General features: G+C 39.3%; 1 protein-coding gene across 1 annotated transcript; it reads left to right on the top strand.

Moving 5' to 3' along the window:
- The first annotated feature begins 4,285 nt into the window (after positions 1-4,285).
- On the top strand, positions 4,286-12,518 carry LOC136718609 (zinc transporter ZIP3). The gene is made up of 3 exons (XM_066696394.1): positions 4,286-4,366; positions 7,357-7,715; positions 8,873-12,518. Exons 2-3 carry the CDS (start codon positions 7,509-7,511, stop codon positions 9,602-9,604), a joined length of 939 nt encoding a protein of 312 aa, XP_066552491.1. The 5' UTR covers positions 4,286-4,366; positions 7,357-7,508; the 3' UTR covers positions 9,605-12,518.
- Positions 12,519-16,011: the final 3,493 nt, after the last annotated feature.

Below are 16,011 nucleotides of genomic sequence, written 5' to 3'. Positions count from 1 at the left end.
TGAAACAAACAAAATCATGTGGGCAGATGTATTGTCCTATATTGTGCATGTGCCTAAACAACACATTTGATGCTGCTATTATTGTATTAAGAATCATATTATGCCAATCCATTGGATATAGAACAATATTGTTCAGCCCAGACTACACAACTGTATGAAGGCCTGCCATTTCAAAATATACTTCTGCAGAAACAACAGAGATGTTTTGCCCACTGTATCAGTATTGCTATAGAAGAAATATATATATATATATATAACATAATAAATCTGACATAATGTTGTTTTACTGTTTCTATTATTGATATTACTATCTCTGAATATTTGTTTTAATAATCACACACTAAAGCATCCCTGTCTACTGTTTAGACACGTATCTTTTATTTTAAACTTAATAATAACATACTTATTCCCTCAAAATATGTTCTATGGAATTTTATGTCAAATACACAATTATTCCATAAGGCAATCTGTATGTTTTTGAGGTTGTATCCAATCTGCTACATTTGTTTCCCCTGCAAAACCAATACCACTTTCGGGAATGAGAAGGAAAACAACTATTTTACAAATAGGGAAGGGCATGTTCTATTTGGATTATTTTTGTGCCAGTTTCACATCATATATTCAAATGACCCAGATTCAGAATTGCATCTCCAGCATTTACCATTATCCATTACATTTACATTGAAATAACTTTGCTGGGGTGTAATATGACTTGTGTATTATTGTATACTGTATTGATCTGCCCCTAGCATTAGGGAGAACTCCTTTCCTATTTATATAACATAAAAGTATTTTCTACCAGTTTATTTTTACAGTTTTTTTATCACTTTGGTTCTATTATCAGTAGTATGTGGTGATTTTTCAAAACTCTTAGTACAAAACTCCAAACTGATCACACTTTTTAAAACAGCAGTCTTACATTCTAAACAACTGATTGTGCTTTAATTTGGTTTGTAAACATCTTTCACCACAAGATCATTGATTCAACCTTGATCAATTGTGATGAAATGAATATATCTTCTACAATCATTGATGCAAAAACCTAACTTTTATTGTAACATAGGTGTTCTGTCTAATCAAATGTAACAAATACTATAAGATGTAAAATGTGATAAATGTCATGTCAATGTCAATGTTGACCACACACTACACTACTGTAGTGTGTCGATTTTGTCCATAAATTATCGTTCACATCACAATGAATATCTTCATTACTCATGCAATGTGCGAAGAATCTTCTGGAATGGCGAATCCAAGCCTGCTTCATCAACAAAGGCTCCATCACCCTGTAAAAAAGATTGTGGTTACAGTACATATTTTCAATTACAAGAGGCTACTGTTATAGCAAATAGCATGTGCATCAAATAGTAATGGTAATCTTACAGTATATAGTGTGGTACCTCAACATACTCAGCCCATAGTTGTTTCACCCGGTCGTTGTTTTTCTCAAAAGGCACCGGGTAAATATGTTTCATAGATACCTGGTGCCTTTTCAAAATGTGGGCGATAGTTGGTAGACTGAGGGAGGCCACATTGGCAAAGGTATCATTGTTGTCCACAATGGCTTGCCGTATTTCTGTCAGCTGAATGCCATTAAGGGCCCTCACCATTTCTACCACTGCCAACTCCTGCTGCCAGTTAGCAAATGGCCACGGCCACCAGCAGCATTGTGTCAATTCAGGGTAAAGCATAGTGCATATCTTGCAAACTTACCGGTTTTCTTGGCAAAATGTTCTCATGATTGAATTGACAGTAGATCTTTTCAGATTAGGTTTAACTAATCTGGCAGCCTCATGATGAGGCCTCTGATGGGGCCCTTGCCCTCCTCTCTGACAGGGGCCCTGTCCACCAGCTCTCTGATTCCTACCTCTCTCTTGCTGTCTATTTTGCTCCATGTTGACAGAAATTGCTAGTGTTCATACTCCATTCTGTACTTTCAATCTGAATATAGTATGCAAACCAATGTAAAATCTATATATTAACCAAATGGTTAAGTGATGATAAATTAAGAGCAATCGGATTAGTGATAGTAACAGGTATTGTAACAATAGAGAAGACAATCCTATCAAAAGTTATGCAAGTACTTTATATGAAAATCATGTATTTCAATGTGAAAGTTGTCTTTCTAGATGGAACACTGATTATTGTGTTAAATTCAGTCAATGTAAAATGTACTTAGAGTTTTGAAAAAGGGCTTTTTTGCTGATCTGTTGTGTTATTTGTATTAAGAGTTGTAACAAATTACCACATACTATTGATAATAGTACCAAAGCGATTAAAAAAAATGTATATCCACACAAATCAATATAGTTCAAACTCAGTGGAGAAAATATTCCCGGTGTTGTGGAATTTTAATCTGTGTGTAAAATAATCGATTTGAATTACTAGTTTGATTGGAATCCAAAATTACCATCATGCAATTTATAATGTTCCGGTGCAGATTTAACTGACATTCAATTATTTCTCCCCAGAAGCATCTGATTCCATTATCTTACCTATCGACACTAATGTATATGTGTGAGTGTGTGTGTGTGTGTGTGTGAGAGAGAGAGAGAGAGAGAGAGAGAGTGTGCGTGTGTGTGCACGTGTGTGTGTGTCTGCATGTATTTGTGTGTGACAGAGAGAGTGTGTGTGTGTGTGCATGTATGTCAGTGTGTGTAAGAGTGTGTGTGTGAGAGAGAGTGTGTGCGTGTGTGTGTGTGTGTGAGAGAGAGAGAGAGTTTGCGTGTGTGTGTGTGTGTGTGTGTGGTGAGACTCACTGTGTACATAGATCTGATAGATCAATTCAGTTCTGAAAAATGTTAAAGGGACAGCTTTTAGTTTTAAAAATTTGAGTTGGAAGAGAAGCAATAGTATCATTCTTCACAGTGTGTTGTACCAAAGTTGATCTTTTTTGATACATATTGTGTATTTCTCATTGGTATGTGTTTATTTTTTCTTTTTAATAAAAACAGTTGTGTTACCACTTAGGAAGCTGTAACACCCTGACTGTTGCCCGCTTTCACCACTAGAGGCCACCCTAGCCACACTTTCCTCAGACTGTTCCAGGACTCTGATCACTCCATTATTCAATTATCATCGCCGCTGTTTTCCTAATGATCTTCACCTTATATACTCTCCGCCAAATGCGAAGTCTTGCCTTGCCTACCCGTAGCAATTCCGAGCCTTATAGCTAGTATTGTGTTACCAGTGTCATAACCATCTTGGCTTTCCAGACACCGCAACTGGATCCTAAATACTTCAGTCTCCACGGTTCCAGCCCTGACAGAAGCCTTGAAGGGTGTTTCAATTATCGGTCTCAATTGACTATATTATTAATTATTATATTACTATTATATATATTACTAAATATATTATATTAATAAAATAATGTTTTTTAAAGTAATGGCTGGCTTTAGGAAAATCCCAACTTTCACATTTTGAATAACTGTTTATCTATATTTATGTGTGTATGTGTGTTTATTTATAATCTAAATATATATGCAGGTTTACACAGGGGATCTTGAAAATAACATTTTGTGGAAACATTGCTATTATTTTTCTTAATTACATATTTCCCTGCTTTTAAGTCAGTCTAAGAGTGATGCACAACTACTTTAAACTTCAGCTTTAAATCTATCAATGATCTGGGAATTCACAACCCCTTTATTGGTGACCAAGTCAATCAATAAATTGATTGAGTGTATTACATAGTTGCGTTGGTCTAATAAAATGTCAAACCCAAGTCTTCTCATGAACACAATATGCTATGATGTGGATAGTGGAGAAATAGAGAAAGAATATGATTAAGTCATGGGTCTGTAACCAATAACTGAGCTTTGAAAGCCATGTTCCCATAGGATTGGGAGAGGCTTGTGTTGATTTTAGCATAAATACAATGAAGGAGCCCCTCCCCCTATCCAAAAAATAAAATAAAATGAGGTGAATGCATGCATTGTATCTGTTTCACACTCCATCTATGAATTTGAAAATAACTATCAAAACTACACACACACATTTTATAATTATATTGTGCACCACAAATACCATGATCAATTGTGAAGTTCAGATACTTATGATCAATTTAAAGAAAATGTCCTTGAACTTGTGAATTACGAATACTTTCTAATGTATTTGTGTTTGTTTGGCAACGGCGCCTGCTTTGTGGAACCATTGTTTTCAATTCGAGTATATGACGGAAGGATTTCCTTTGAGCAAGGAAAGGGTTTGTTTTGATAGTGCACAATACGAGGCACTGTTATTTGATGGACAGGACACTGCACCAATCATAATGTGAAGATTGCGCTGTGTCCAATACTGAAAGGACCAGCGGGAGTGCATTAGACGACAGGTGCATAGAAAGCGGAAGTTTCGATCATGGAAAAAGGTGGGTTGTACAGTAGTAATTTTAAATAATGAAATGTTTTTAAATATTATTGATGATCTCTGACTGTAAATCGGAAATTAACCCATAACATCAGATCAATCGAAATTATGATATAAAAATCAAATGTTATACCAGAATATTTCTATAGTGGATAGCTTATTAGCCTATTATTATTATTATTATTATTATTATTATTATTATTATTATTATTATTATTACTATTTTGAGTAGTAGTGCAGGCCTATTTTTATTAGTGGCATTTGTACAGAAGCGTCAATGCTGTCAATCGTTTTATTTTAATGAGTACGAAATCGACATTTTCAGTAATTTAAGATGATTGTTTTTATTATGATTTCTACTAGTCATGGAATATGGAGACACTACGATAGGCTTCATAATTGTAAATCAATGCTGCGATACATTGTATTACTACGATTGTTATCTAGAAACTGTGCAATCAAATAATGCATAAAGAAATGTCATTCGGATATCTAATATGACATTTTGACAAGTTATTAAACACTTATTTTTAAATGTCTGTTTTGCGAAAATACCATCATTTTTCTTTCTAGTATTACAGTTTTGTGGAAGATTCATACGTCATGTAAGCTATGTACTGTTTTACTAGATTAAACCATAAGACACTTTTCATACAAATTGAGCGTGTGAAACGGATTGTATTAGGTCAATTGAAATATTAAACGTATATTACGTGTTTTTCGTATGATCTCAGTGGCCGACAGAAAGACTTCATAATACTGCTTTCACTTTCAGTTTAAAATAAATGTGGACTAAGTTCTATATTAAAAATATTGTTTCTTTTCACAGATGTATTAAGTGAATCGATAGCTAAGCTAAGAATCTATATGCATAGTTGTTGCAAGTAAGGATTCTGTAGAGCAAGTCTGCAGCCCTGGCCTTGGTGAGCCTTAGTAGTACAGACCTTTAGATTGCTTAATATTGTCAATGACCTAATAACCGAGTTAACATCCTGATAAAGCATATTATTGGTCAATTTAAAGCACCCAGGGACCAGGGCTGCAGACCCCTGATATTTTGCTTAAAATGTATTCATACAAAGTTATAGCCATACACTGAAATGCAGATTGCCTTGTGCTGGCACACTACATTACTGGATAGCTTGAAAGAGTAAGGAATGTGTAGTACAGTCTTGTTCATATCAAATAAGCATGCAGATACTTATATGTATATATTCATAAATCTGATCGCTTTGTGTAAGGGTGGGCTGAAGGCTTCTTTCGTTCAGCCTAGTTTGATTCAGTTTTGCTCTTACTAAACCACAACAGAGCTGCCACCTTACCTAAAGTGAGAAATATAATTTGTAAGTGATCCTTTGTTATGAATTTATTCAACTCACAGAAGGTGACAAGGCTCATTAAGTGTACTAAATATGTGTAATGAGGCTGCATATAAATCAGTTGATGTGGCACTACAACATTCACACACTCACACAGTTCAATCAACTGGAGCCTGTAGACGACATTTTTTCTCTTAACAGTGATCAACAAAATGGAAAATATATAATTGATAAATTAATATACAGCAATATATATATATATATATATACACTCACCTAAAGGATTATTAGGAACACCTGTTCAATTTCTCATTAATGCAATTATCTAACCAACCAATCACATGGCAGTTGCTTCAATGCATTTAGGGGTGTGGTCCTGGTCAAGACAATCTCCTGAACTCCAAACTGAATGTCTGAATGGGAAAGAAAGGTGATTTAAGCAATTTTGAGCGTGGCATGGTTGTTGGTGCCAGACGGGCCGGTCTGAGTATTTCACAATCTGCTGAGTTACTGGGATTTTCACGCACAACCATTTCTAGGGTTTACAAAGAATGGTGTGAAAAGGGAAAAACATCCAGTATGCGGCAGTCCTGTGGGCGAAAATGCCTTGTTGATGCTAGAGGTCAGAGGAGAATGGGCCGACTGATTCAAGCTGATAGAAGAGCAACTTTGACTGAAATAACCACTCGTTACAACCGAGGTATGCAGCAAAGCATTTGTGAAGCCACAACACGTACAACCTTGAGGCGGATGGGCTACAACAGCAGAAGACCCCACCGGGTACCACTCATCTCCACTACAAATAGGAAAAAGAGGCTACAATTTGCACAAGCTCCCCAAAATTGGACAGTTGAAGACTGGAAAAATGTTGCCTGGTCTGATGAGTCTCGATTTCTGTTGAGACATTCAGATGGTAGAGTCAGAATTTGGCATAAACAGAATGAGAACATGGATCCATCATGCCTTGTTAGCACTGTGCAGGCTGGTGGTGGTGGTGTAATGGTGTGGGGGATGTTTTCTTGGCACACTTTAGGCCCCTTAGTGCCAATTGGGCATCGTTTAAATGCCACGGCCTACCTGAGCATTGTTTCTGACCATGTCATTCCCTTTATGACCACCATTTACCCATCCTCTGATGGCTACTTTCAGCAGGATAATGCACCATGTCACAAAGGTCGAATCATTTCAAATTGGTTTCTTGAACATGACAATGAGTTCACTGTACTAAACTGGCCCCCACAGTCACCAGATCTCAACCCAATAGAGTATCTTTGGGATGTGGTGGAACGGGAGCTTCGTGCCCTGGATGTGCATCCCACAAATCTCCATCAACTGCAAGATGCTATGCTATCAATATGGGCCAACATTTCTAAAGAATGCTTTCAGCACCTTGTTGAATCAATGCCACGTAGAATTAAGGCAGTTCTGAAGGCGAAAGGGGGTCAAACACAGTATTAGTATGGTGTTCCTAATAATCCTTTAGGTGAGTGTATATATGTATGCAACAATATTACACACAATGTGTATTTGCCTAACTGAAGGAGTCCCCAAATTTGCGTTCCAAATGAAAGTTGTCAAAAATGTAGACTACAATTGTATGTACAACAACAAAGGAATAGCCTATACGTGTGCCATCGTTTATTTTTCTTTCTCTTGGGTTTCTCATCTACAGAGATGCTTCCTGATATCCTTGGAGAAACCAGAGGACTTGTTTGCCTTTCCTGGGATCTGATACTTTGAAAAGTCAGCCCTCTGTATCCCAGGTGTCTGGTCCTGTCTCTGTTTGCTGCTTGTGCTTCTCCCTCTTGTCCCTCTACATTCAGGATGGATATAGTAGTGGCCAAAGTGCTGTGCCTGCTTGGGGTCTTCCTTCTCATGCTGGCTGGTGCCCTGGTGCCAGTGCGAGTCATGCAGGTGGACTATGAGAAGGCACAACGCTCAAAGAAGATCCTGGCACTCTGCAACTCCTTCGGAGGGGGCGTCTTCTTGGCCACCTGCTTCAATGCTTTACTTCCTGCTGTGAGGCAGAAGGTATTCTCATCAAACTGACAGATTGTCACAGTCTTTGTGTATAGATCCACCGCAGCAGAGGTGTAGGTTTAGTTTAATGCGCTAATTAACTGATTAATTAAATATGTCACTACAGGCTGCAAATTATGTTACTTGAATCATAATTTCAACCATTTACTGTGCTTTATGTGTTCTAGAACAGTCTTAAACAAGGTGTCTCAAACAAGGAATCTTATATCCAATGTTGAATAACTGGTTGAATTAGATACATCTCTACATGCAGTGGATGTTATTAATAATGTACCTTGACTCAAACAATCTAAAGTCATGAACTCTATAAACCCTTTAATATGTTTTGTATGTTGATCAAATAACTTTACTGAACAAAAATGTAACAACATGTAACGTTAATTCCAGATTTTCCATATACACATAAAGTTTATTCCTCTAAAAGTTTGTGAACAAGTTTTGTTTAAATCCCTGTTATTTTATTTTTCTCTTTTATCAATATAATCCATCCCCCTGACAGGTGATGGCATATCAAGAAGCTGATTAAACAGTGTGATCATTGCACAGGTGCACCTTGAGCTGTGGACAATAAAAGGCCACTCTAAAATGGGCATTTTGTTTTCACACAACACAATGGTGCAGAGTATTGAGGGAGCATGCAATGGGCATGCTAACATGTGGACCACAGTAACAATCTTTTAAATTGTTGCATGTTGCATTTATATTTTTGTTCAGTGTAGGTTAATTAAGTAATTGACTGCACCAGTTGGAAGAAAAAGAACAGAAGATGCTAACCACATGACAGTACCTTGGTTTGAGACACCTGATTCAGTGTTCATGGTGTATGGGGGGAACATGTTGGCTCTCCACCAGAACTAATTTATGAGTTCCTGGCTTTTATGAGTTGGATCTTGGCCTGTAAGCATCATATTAGCATGTACACAAATTACACAAAAGTAAATGTCAAGTTTGTTATTATATAACATAATTTTAAAAATGCTTTCCTGTTTGTCAGTGTCATTTTAAAGGAGCTTGAAGAGCGTGAAATATATGAGACTGCTACTCAATTGCAATCTCATTTCCATCCCTGCAAAGTTGGGCATTTCCATAACCTGCCCAAGTCAGTGGCAGACTCCAGCTTTTACAGTGTGCCCATATCTCCCCCTCAGGTGGATGAGGTTCTGAAGCTGGTCAGCATCCAGACTGATTACCCCTTGGCCGAGACCATGATGCTGCTGGGGTTTTTCCTGACGGTGTTTGTCGAGCAAGCAGTCCTGACCTTCCGCAAGGAGAAGCCCTCCTTCATCGATCTGGAGACCTTCAACGCAGGTGGCTCCGATGCCGGCAGTGACTCAGAATACGACACCCCCTTCATCGCCCAGCCCCGAGCCCTCAACGGGGGCCACCACCACCACCACGGACACCTCAATCCTTCTGAGCTGGCGCGTGCAGGGCCCCTGCGCCTGGCCAGCTTGGTTTTCGCCCTGTCCGCACACTCCATCTTTGAGGGGTTAGCCCTGGGACTGCAGGGGGAAGGGGCCAAGCTGGCCAGTCTCTTTCTGGGAGTAGCCATCCACGAGACACTGGCTGCCGTGGCTCTGGGGGTAAGCATGGCCAAGTCTGGCCTGCCCATGAAGGATGCTGCCAAACTGGCTGTCACCGTCAGTGTCATGATCCCATTGGGCATTGGCGTGGGCATGGGCATCGAGAGGGCCCAGAACTTGGCAGGCAGCATAGCCTCTGTGGTTCTCCAAGGCCTAGCAGCTGGCACCTTTCTCTTCGTTACATTCTTCGAGATCCTGGCCCGAGAGCTGGAGGACAAGCATGACCGACTGCTCAAGGTGCTGTTTCTCGTCCTGGGCTACACCGTGCTGGCAGGCCTTGTGTTCATTAAGTGGTGAGGGTAGAGACTGCAGAGGTTAGCTCACCCAGTTAGCTCAAGAGTTTCTCTAAGAGATTTCTCTGCCAGTTTTGCTAGACCAAAGACCAAAGGAATGACCCAGCCCTCACACACCTACTCCTTAATAAACTTATTTGGACTCTGTGGCCAAATAGTTGTTGGCATCCCTTTTTAGCAGTCTGGAGCATCTTAATGATTGTTGCACCTCTACTTTACTCTTTCTCAGTTCCTGGCCTTCCATAATATACAAAAAGGAATTGCTGTTGATGAAACTTATTTTCCTCTAGGTTTATTTGGGCTATTCCCGCTATTCAATCTTCCAGTCCAGGACCCTGTTGTTATTCGAAAGGTATATAGAAGATGTGTGAGAAGAGAAGAGAGACGTGGCTCTTTGCAACTTTAGGTTGTGTAATTCTCTTTTGAAATGTAAACAGTAAATAGGGAGGCACCAGATAGTTCACAATTCACCTTATGCTTTATGAAACATAGTAACTGCTGGGATAATAACAAGACTGCTGCAAACTTGACTTCTGGGCATGTAAAACAAAAGTCACCATTCTTGGGGCAAAGCACTTTTACTTGTACCTAACCTATGCAGTTATTTGCAGAAGTATTTTGTAAGGTAAAGATAAAAAGACTAATTAGTATTTTTCCACTTTCATGTCCAAGAGCATAGGTGAGTAAATTACTGGATTCAGCTTCTCCTTTGATCGTCAGGGCCCTGTGTTTTGCATGACTGAAATACATTAAAAAGCCATGCCATGCAAAACATAAGGTATTTATCATAAAAATTGTCTAAACATTGCCTTTATTCCCTCCCCACCTCCCCCAGCTTGAGGAGTCCTTGAAAATGTAGTTTTGTGGAAAGAACTGATGAGCTGAAACATTTATGTTTTTAAATGCTTTTTTTACACCTTTACAGGCAGCTTTTACTATTCAAGGCCCCCCAAACCCTACTTACGAATATCAATTTATAAATGTCTGTAAAACAAGGCTGATGTTTGGTAAAGTTTTTATATTTCTGTTGGTTTATTAATTAGAGATTAAAATAAAGATTGTTGTGTATTTGTGGGAATTACAATACCATGGATGAATTTAGTGGGGTGTATAAAATGTATAGATAAAGAGGGATAGATTTACAAAAGCCTATAGCAGTATTTGCTGCTATAAAAATAGGTATGTGGTAGACATTTTGGTTTATGTTTTGTTTTTGTTCATGTAAATTATTATTATTATTTATTTATTGGCAGACACCCTTATCCAGCGGGACAGGTTACAATAACAGTACCTCCTTCTCTCCATTCAAGCCTTTTCATACTTAGCTAGACAAAAATAGTGTTATTTTATTATGACATTTACATTGTTATTATTATGATTATTACGTTTTTAGCAGGATTACCTTTATCCAAGATGACAACACTAACATACAATATTCACATATACACAATATTGCAAGGGTCACAACATTACAGTCACCTTCACATTAAAGTGAATACAGTTATGGTATAAGAGAAGATTAGAGTGGTCTAAAGTTATACTGTAAATAGATGCTTCTAAAGGAGGTCAGACTGTGGAGTGGAGTTCGAATACACCAATCTTGGGCAAGAGAAGGTAGAGACATAATGAAGGGAAATGTAGATGGCAAGACTGCATATACTGCATGTCTATTTTTTTTTTTTTTTGGCAGCTCTTGAGCAATAATGGTTAGGAAAACACTGAGAGTGGTGGGTATGGAGTAGGGACGTCAATTTATTACCAACCACAATAGGAAGCCAAAGTAATCTGATGATGGTGGTATGATTTTAAACTATTTTCAAAAGCCCTAGAAAAGCCTAGAAATATCTGTACGTAAGCATGTAGCTTATTCAGTGTTGTAGGTGAATGAGATTAAGGTGTAGGATGCAAAACTACAGGTGGTTATCAGAATGGCACCTGCTTTAGGCCTCAATGTGAGCTCGTCATTACAGAAGCACTTGAGAGAACTAGTATAACAGTCAAAAACTATCAAACTCAAAAGCAATTTTTACTGTTGTAAAACTGTTACTGCTAATCTGCAGTATTTCATAAATTTGATTAATCTACATTTTGATTTGTTTATTTTTCAGTTGTTTCCATGTCAGTTCCATGGCATATGAATTCAACAAGGCCTGTACACCAAGGATGATGCTTTAAAGATACCAAGAATCTCAAATTAGTTATTTTGGAAAGAAAATTAGGTAGCACTAGAGTTTAAAATAAAAATAAAATGTATCCCTAGGGTGTTTTTCCATCAGATATTCTAGTGAATATTCTAATTTGTGACTGATGACTGGATCCAAATTTTGATTAAAGCAGATGTCTAAGTTACATTTGAAACAAATGGCTTTTTGACCCTCTTCCACAACTCTTTAGAAACCAAGCTGATTGTATGAGTGGTATAGTAACATTTACAGAATATTTATGACTACTACTGAAATAGATACAGTTTACTTGTTTCATTTATTACTTTTGTTTATTTAGTGTTTGTGGGTGGGTGTTAGAACATATCTCTTTTAAATTAAATTATTTATTTGTAATGGGAAATGTTGTGTTTTACAATGTGTTTTCATGTACTGTATTATCTTTCACCAAACAGACAAAACTGTATTTTGTTTGTTGTATTTGTTCTTGCAAATTTTGTTTCCATGTACGGTACATATAGATTTTAGTTAAATGGTTGTATTAGTCAGGAAGTGAGGCCAGGAATGCAGTTTTAGTACATTGTTGTATGTTTTTTTTTTTTTTTTTTTAACTTTATGTTTAATGCAGAAAAATGGCTTAATTGGAAATAATGCAAGTCATAATCACAGAGAAAACATGTATTGCAGAAGCAGAAAGTGGGGTGCAAGGGGGTGTGATGACAGAGTCATGAAAAGTCAATAAAAAAGACTACAATAGCCTAGAAGAGTCCTGCAATATAATCTCTTTGATATTATGAGATCCCAGATTAATTCTGAAATTCAGAATTCTACAAACACTCAGATATTTGATCCTAACTTAATGTGGTGCCATTCCTGGAAGAAAAGCAGTTTTCCACAAGGACCGCTAATTTGCTGTCTCATTGGATGAGAATAGCAAATAATATTTATATCACACATATTGTCTGGTCTTGTCTGGCATATGTTTCTAAATCTGGATATACTGGCGATCCTCAGACTATTGCCTCTTCAGGGAATGGGTTTCTGAAATAATCAGTTGGTTACAAAGGACTTAACCCATGCTTTAGATGGAATCCAAACCATGGTAAAACGGTCCTCTGATTTTCAGAATCTTGGATGACTTTTCATATTCTCAGCAGTGGTTAAGTACTGTTAGATTATGTTTTGTGGAATTGTTCAATAGAAGACACCCATAAATTTGAATGTGTCAATATGATACAGCTGTCCAAATCACATTGCTTCCAGTAGGTCTACAATGTCTATGGAAAAGCAGCTCTGCTGTCTTATCCGAGAGAACTGCATTCATCTTTCCGATTATGCTATAGCTGTGATGTTTATAAACAAGCAGGTGGATTGGCAGAGAAAATTTCAAGGATGTTGGTATCTGTGTGTGTCTGTGTATGTGTGTGTCTATATTTTAACTGTTTACATCGCTCCTCCCTCCTGCCTGCTAATGGTAAATGAAAAAAATGAAATCGGAAATGCGAAATCAACAAATTTAAAAATATAATTTCCTTTCACAATTATTCATATAATATTTGGGCTAAATATAATGATTCTCAACAGTACAATTTGTATTTATTTGTTAGTATGTACATATTGATTTGTATGCTTGATCTTGGCCTTAGTTACACAAAGTGTGTGATTTTGGGGTTTATCTAGCCCAGTTAATGCATTATACAGTGAGGGAAAAAATATTTGATCCCTTGCTGATTTTGTACATTTGCCCACTGACAAAGAAATGATCAGTCTATAATTTTAATGGTAGGTGTATTTTAACAGTGAGAGACAGAATAACAACAACAAAATCCAGAAAAACGCATTTCAAAAAAGTTATAAATTGATTTGCATGTTAATGAGGGAAATAAGTATTTGATCCCCTATCAGTCAGCAAGATTTCTGGCTCCCAGGTGTCTTTTATACAGGTAACAAGCTGAGATTAGGAGCACTCTCTTAAAGGGAGTGCTCCTAATCTCAGCTCGTTACCTGTATAAAAGATACCTGTCCACAGAAGCAATCAATCAATCAGATTCCAAACTCTCCACCATGCCCAAGACCAAAGAGCTGTCCAAGGATGTCAGGGACAAGATAGTAGACCTTCACAAGACTGGAATGGGCTACAAGATCATCGCCAAGCAGCTTGGTGAGAAGGTGACAACAGTTGGTGCGATTATTCGCAAATTCGTCTCCCTCGGTCTGGGGCTCCATGCAAGATCTCACCTCGTGGAGTTTCAATGATCCTGAGAACGGTGAGGAATCAGCCCAGAACTACACGGGAGGATCTTGTTAGTGATCTCAAGGCAGCTGGGACCATAGTCACCAAGAAAACAATTGGTAACACACTACGCCGTGAAGGACTGAAATCCTGCAGCGCCCGCAAGGTCCCCCTGTTCAAGAAAGCACATGTACAGGCCCGTCTGAAGTTTGCCAATGAACATCTGAATGATTCAGAGGAGAACTGGGTGAAAGTGTTGTGGTCAGATGAGACCAAAATCGAGCTCTTTGGCATCAACTCAACTCACCGTGTTTGGAGGAGGAGGAATGCTGCCTGTGACCCCAAGAACACCATCCCCACTATCAAACATGGAGGTGGAAACATTATGCTTTGGGGGTGTTTTTCTGCTAAGGGGACAGGACAACTGCACCGCATTAAAGGGATGATGGACGGGGCCATGTACCGTCAAATCTTGGGTGAGAACCTCCTTCCCTCAGCCAGGGCATTGAAAATGGGTCGTGGATGGGTATTCCAGCATGACAATGACCCAAGTGGCTCAAGAAGAAGCACATTAAGGTCCTGGAGTGGCCTAGCCAGTCTCCAGACCTTAATCCCATAGAAAATCTGTGGAGGGAGCTGAAGGTTCGAGTTGCCAAACATCAGCCTCGAAACCTTAATGACTTGGAGAGGATCTGCAAAGAGGAGTGGGACAAAATCCCTCCTGAGATGTGTGCAAACCTGGTGGCCAACTACAAGAAACGTCTGACCTCTGTCATTGCCGACAATGGTTTTGCCACCAAGTACTAAGTCGAAGGGGTCAAATACTTATTTCCCTCATTAACATGCAAATCAATTTATAACTTTTTTGAAATGCGTTTTTCTGGATTTTTTTGTTGTTATTCTGTCTCTCACTGTTAAAATACACCTACCATTAACATTATAGACTGATCATTTCTTTGTCAGTGGGCAAATGTACAAAATCCGCAGGGGATCAAGTACTTTTTTCCCTCACTGTATATATATAACTTTAACCGCCCCCCACCCCTCTGTGCCAGCAGTCAGCGCCAGCAGCCTTCAGTGCCCCCCTTCTGAAGGCCCCCACTTACAAAGGGCAGGGACTCTAGCTGCGGGGACTCCAGCGAGGAGAAGACTGCGAGGAGACGCTGCACAGCAACAACAGGCAACCATGACAATCTCTCCGATTCCCGTCCTGCTCTCTCCGTCTTTTCGGCATGCACCTGCGCGCCATTGTTTACCTAATCCCTCCAACCTCATCTCTTTGCCTCTCATCCACTCTCTGGGGGCCTGTGGAACTGCCATTCAGCTTCCAACAAAGCCGACTTCATCTCCGCCTTCGCCTCCCACCAGTCTCTGGATTTCTTTGCTCTCACCGAGACATGGATCTCCCCAGACAACTCTACCACTTCTGCTGCATTATCCTCTCTGTTCGTCCTGTCCCACTCTCCTTGTCTTACCGGACAGGGAGGAGGAACAGGGCTCCTGCTCTCCCCTTCTCTCCTCTTCTCTGTCCCCCTCTCTCTCTCCTCTATCTTGACCCACAGCTTTGAATTCCATGCAGTGGAAATCACCTCTCCCTCTCACCTCTTCCTTCTAGTACTCTACTGTCCACCTGGTCCACTCACCTCCTTCCTGGATGAACTCGACTTTCTTCTCTCCTCGCTGTCTTCACCTACCATCCTCCTGGGAGACTTCAACATCCACCTCTCCAACTCTTCCCACTGTGCCGGATTTCTTCCTCTCCTTCACTCCTTTAACTTCTCTCTCTCCCTGTCTCCCCCCACTCATAGGGCTGGCCGCCAGCTAGACCTCATCTTCTCTAGAGGCTGCTCCCCTTGTCTCCGTGACACCCATGGACATCTCGGACCACCACTTCATTTCCTTCTCCATTTCTCTCCCCTCCCTCCCCACTCCAACCACTCCCTCTGTTGCCCAGATCTTCCTGTCTTTTCCCTCTTCCGACCCTCTCATACCCTCTCGCATCTCTTCCTGCTTGTC

This window comes from Amia ocellicauda, chromosome 22 (genome assembly GCF_036373705.1).
Source record: "Amia ocellicauda isolate fAmiCal2 chromosome 22, fAmiCal2.hap1, whole genome shotgun sequence".
Classification (NCBI taxonomy): Eukaryota; Metazoa; Chordata; class Actinopteri; order Amiiformes; family Amiidae; genus Amia; species Amia ocellicauda.
The sequence above is the reverse complement of the archived record's forward strand: the minus strand, read 5'-3'. Positions and strand labels throughout refer to the sequence as shown.

Excerpts from the sequence above, each read along its gene's own strand:
- LOC136718609 (XM_066696394.1), top strand. The coding sequence starts at position 7,509 with ATGGATATAGTAGTGGCCAAAGTGCTGTGCCTGCTTGGGGTCTTCCTT. Across the intron at positions 7,716-8,872 it reads TTCCTGCTGTGAGGCAGAAG|GTGGATGAGGTTCTGAAGCT; the intron begins GTATTCTCATCA and ends TCTCCCCCTCAG.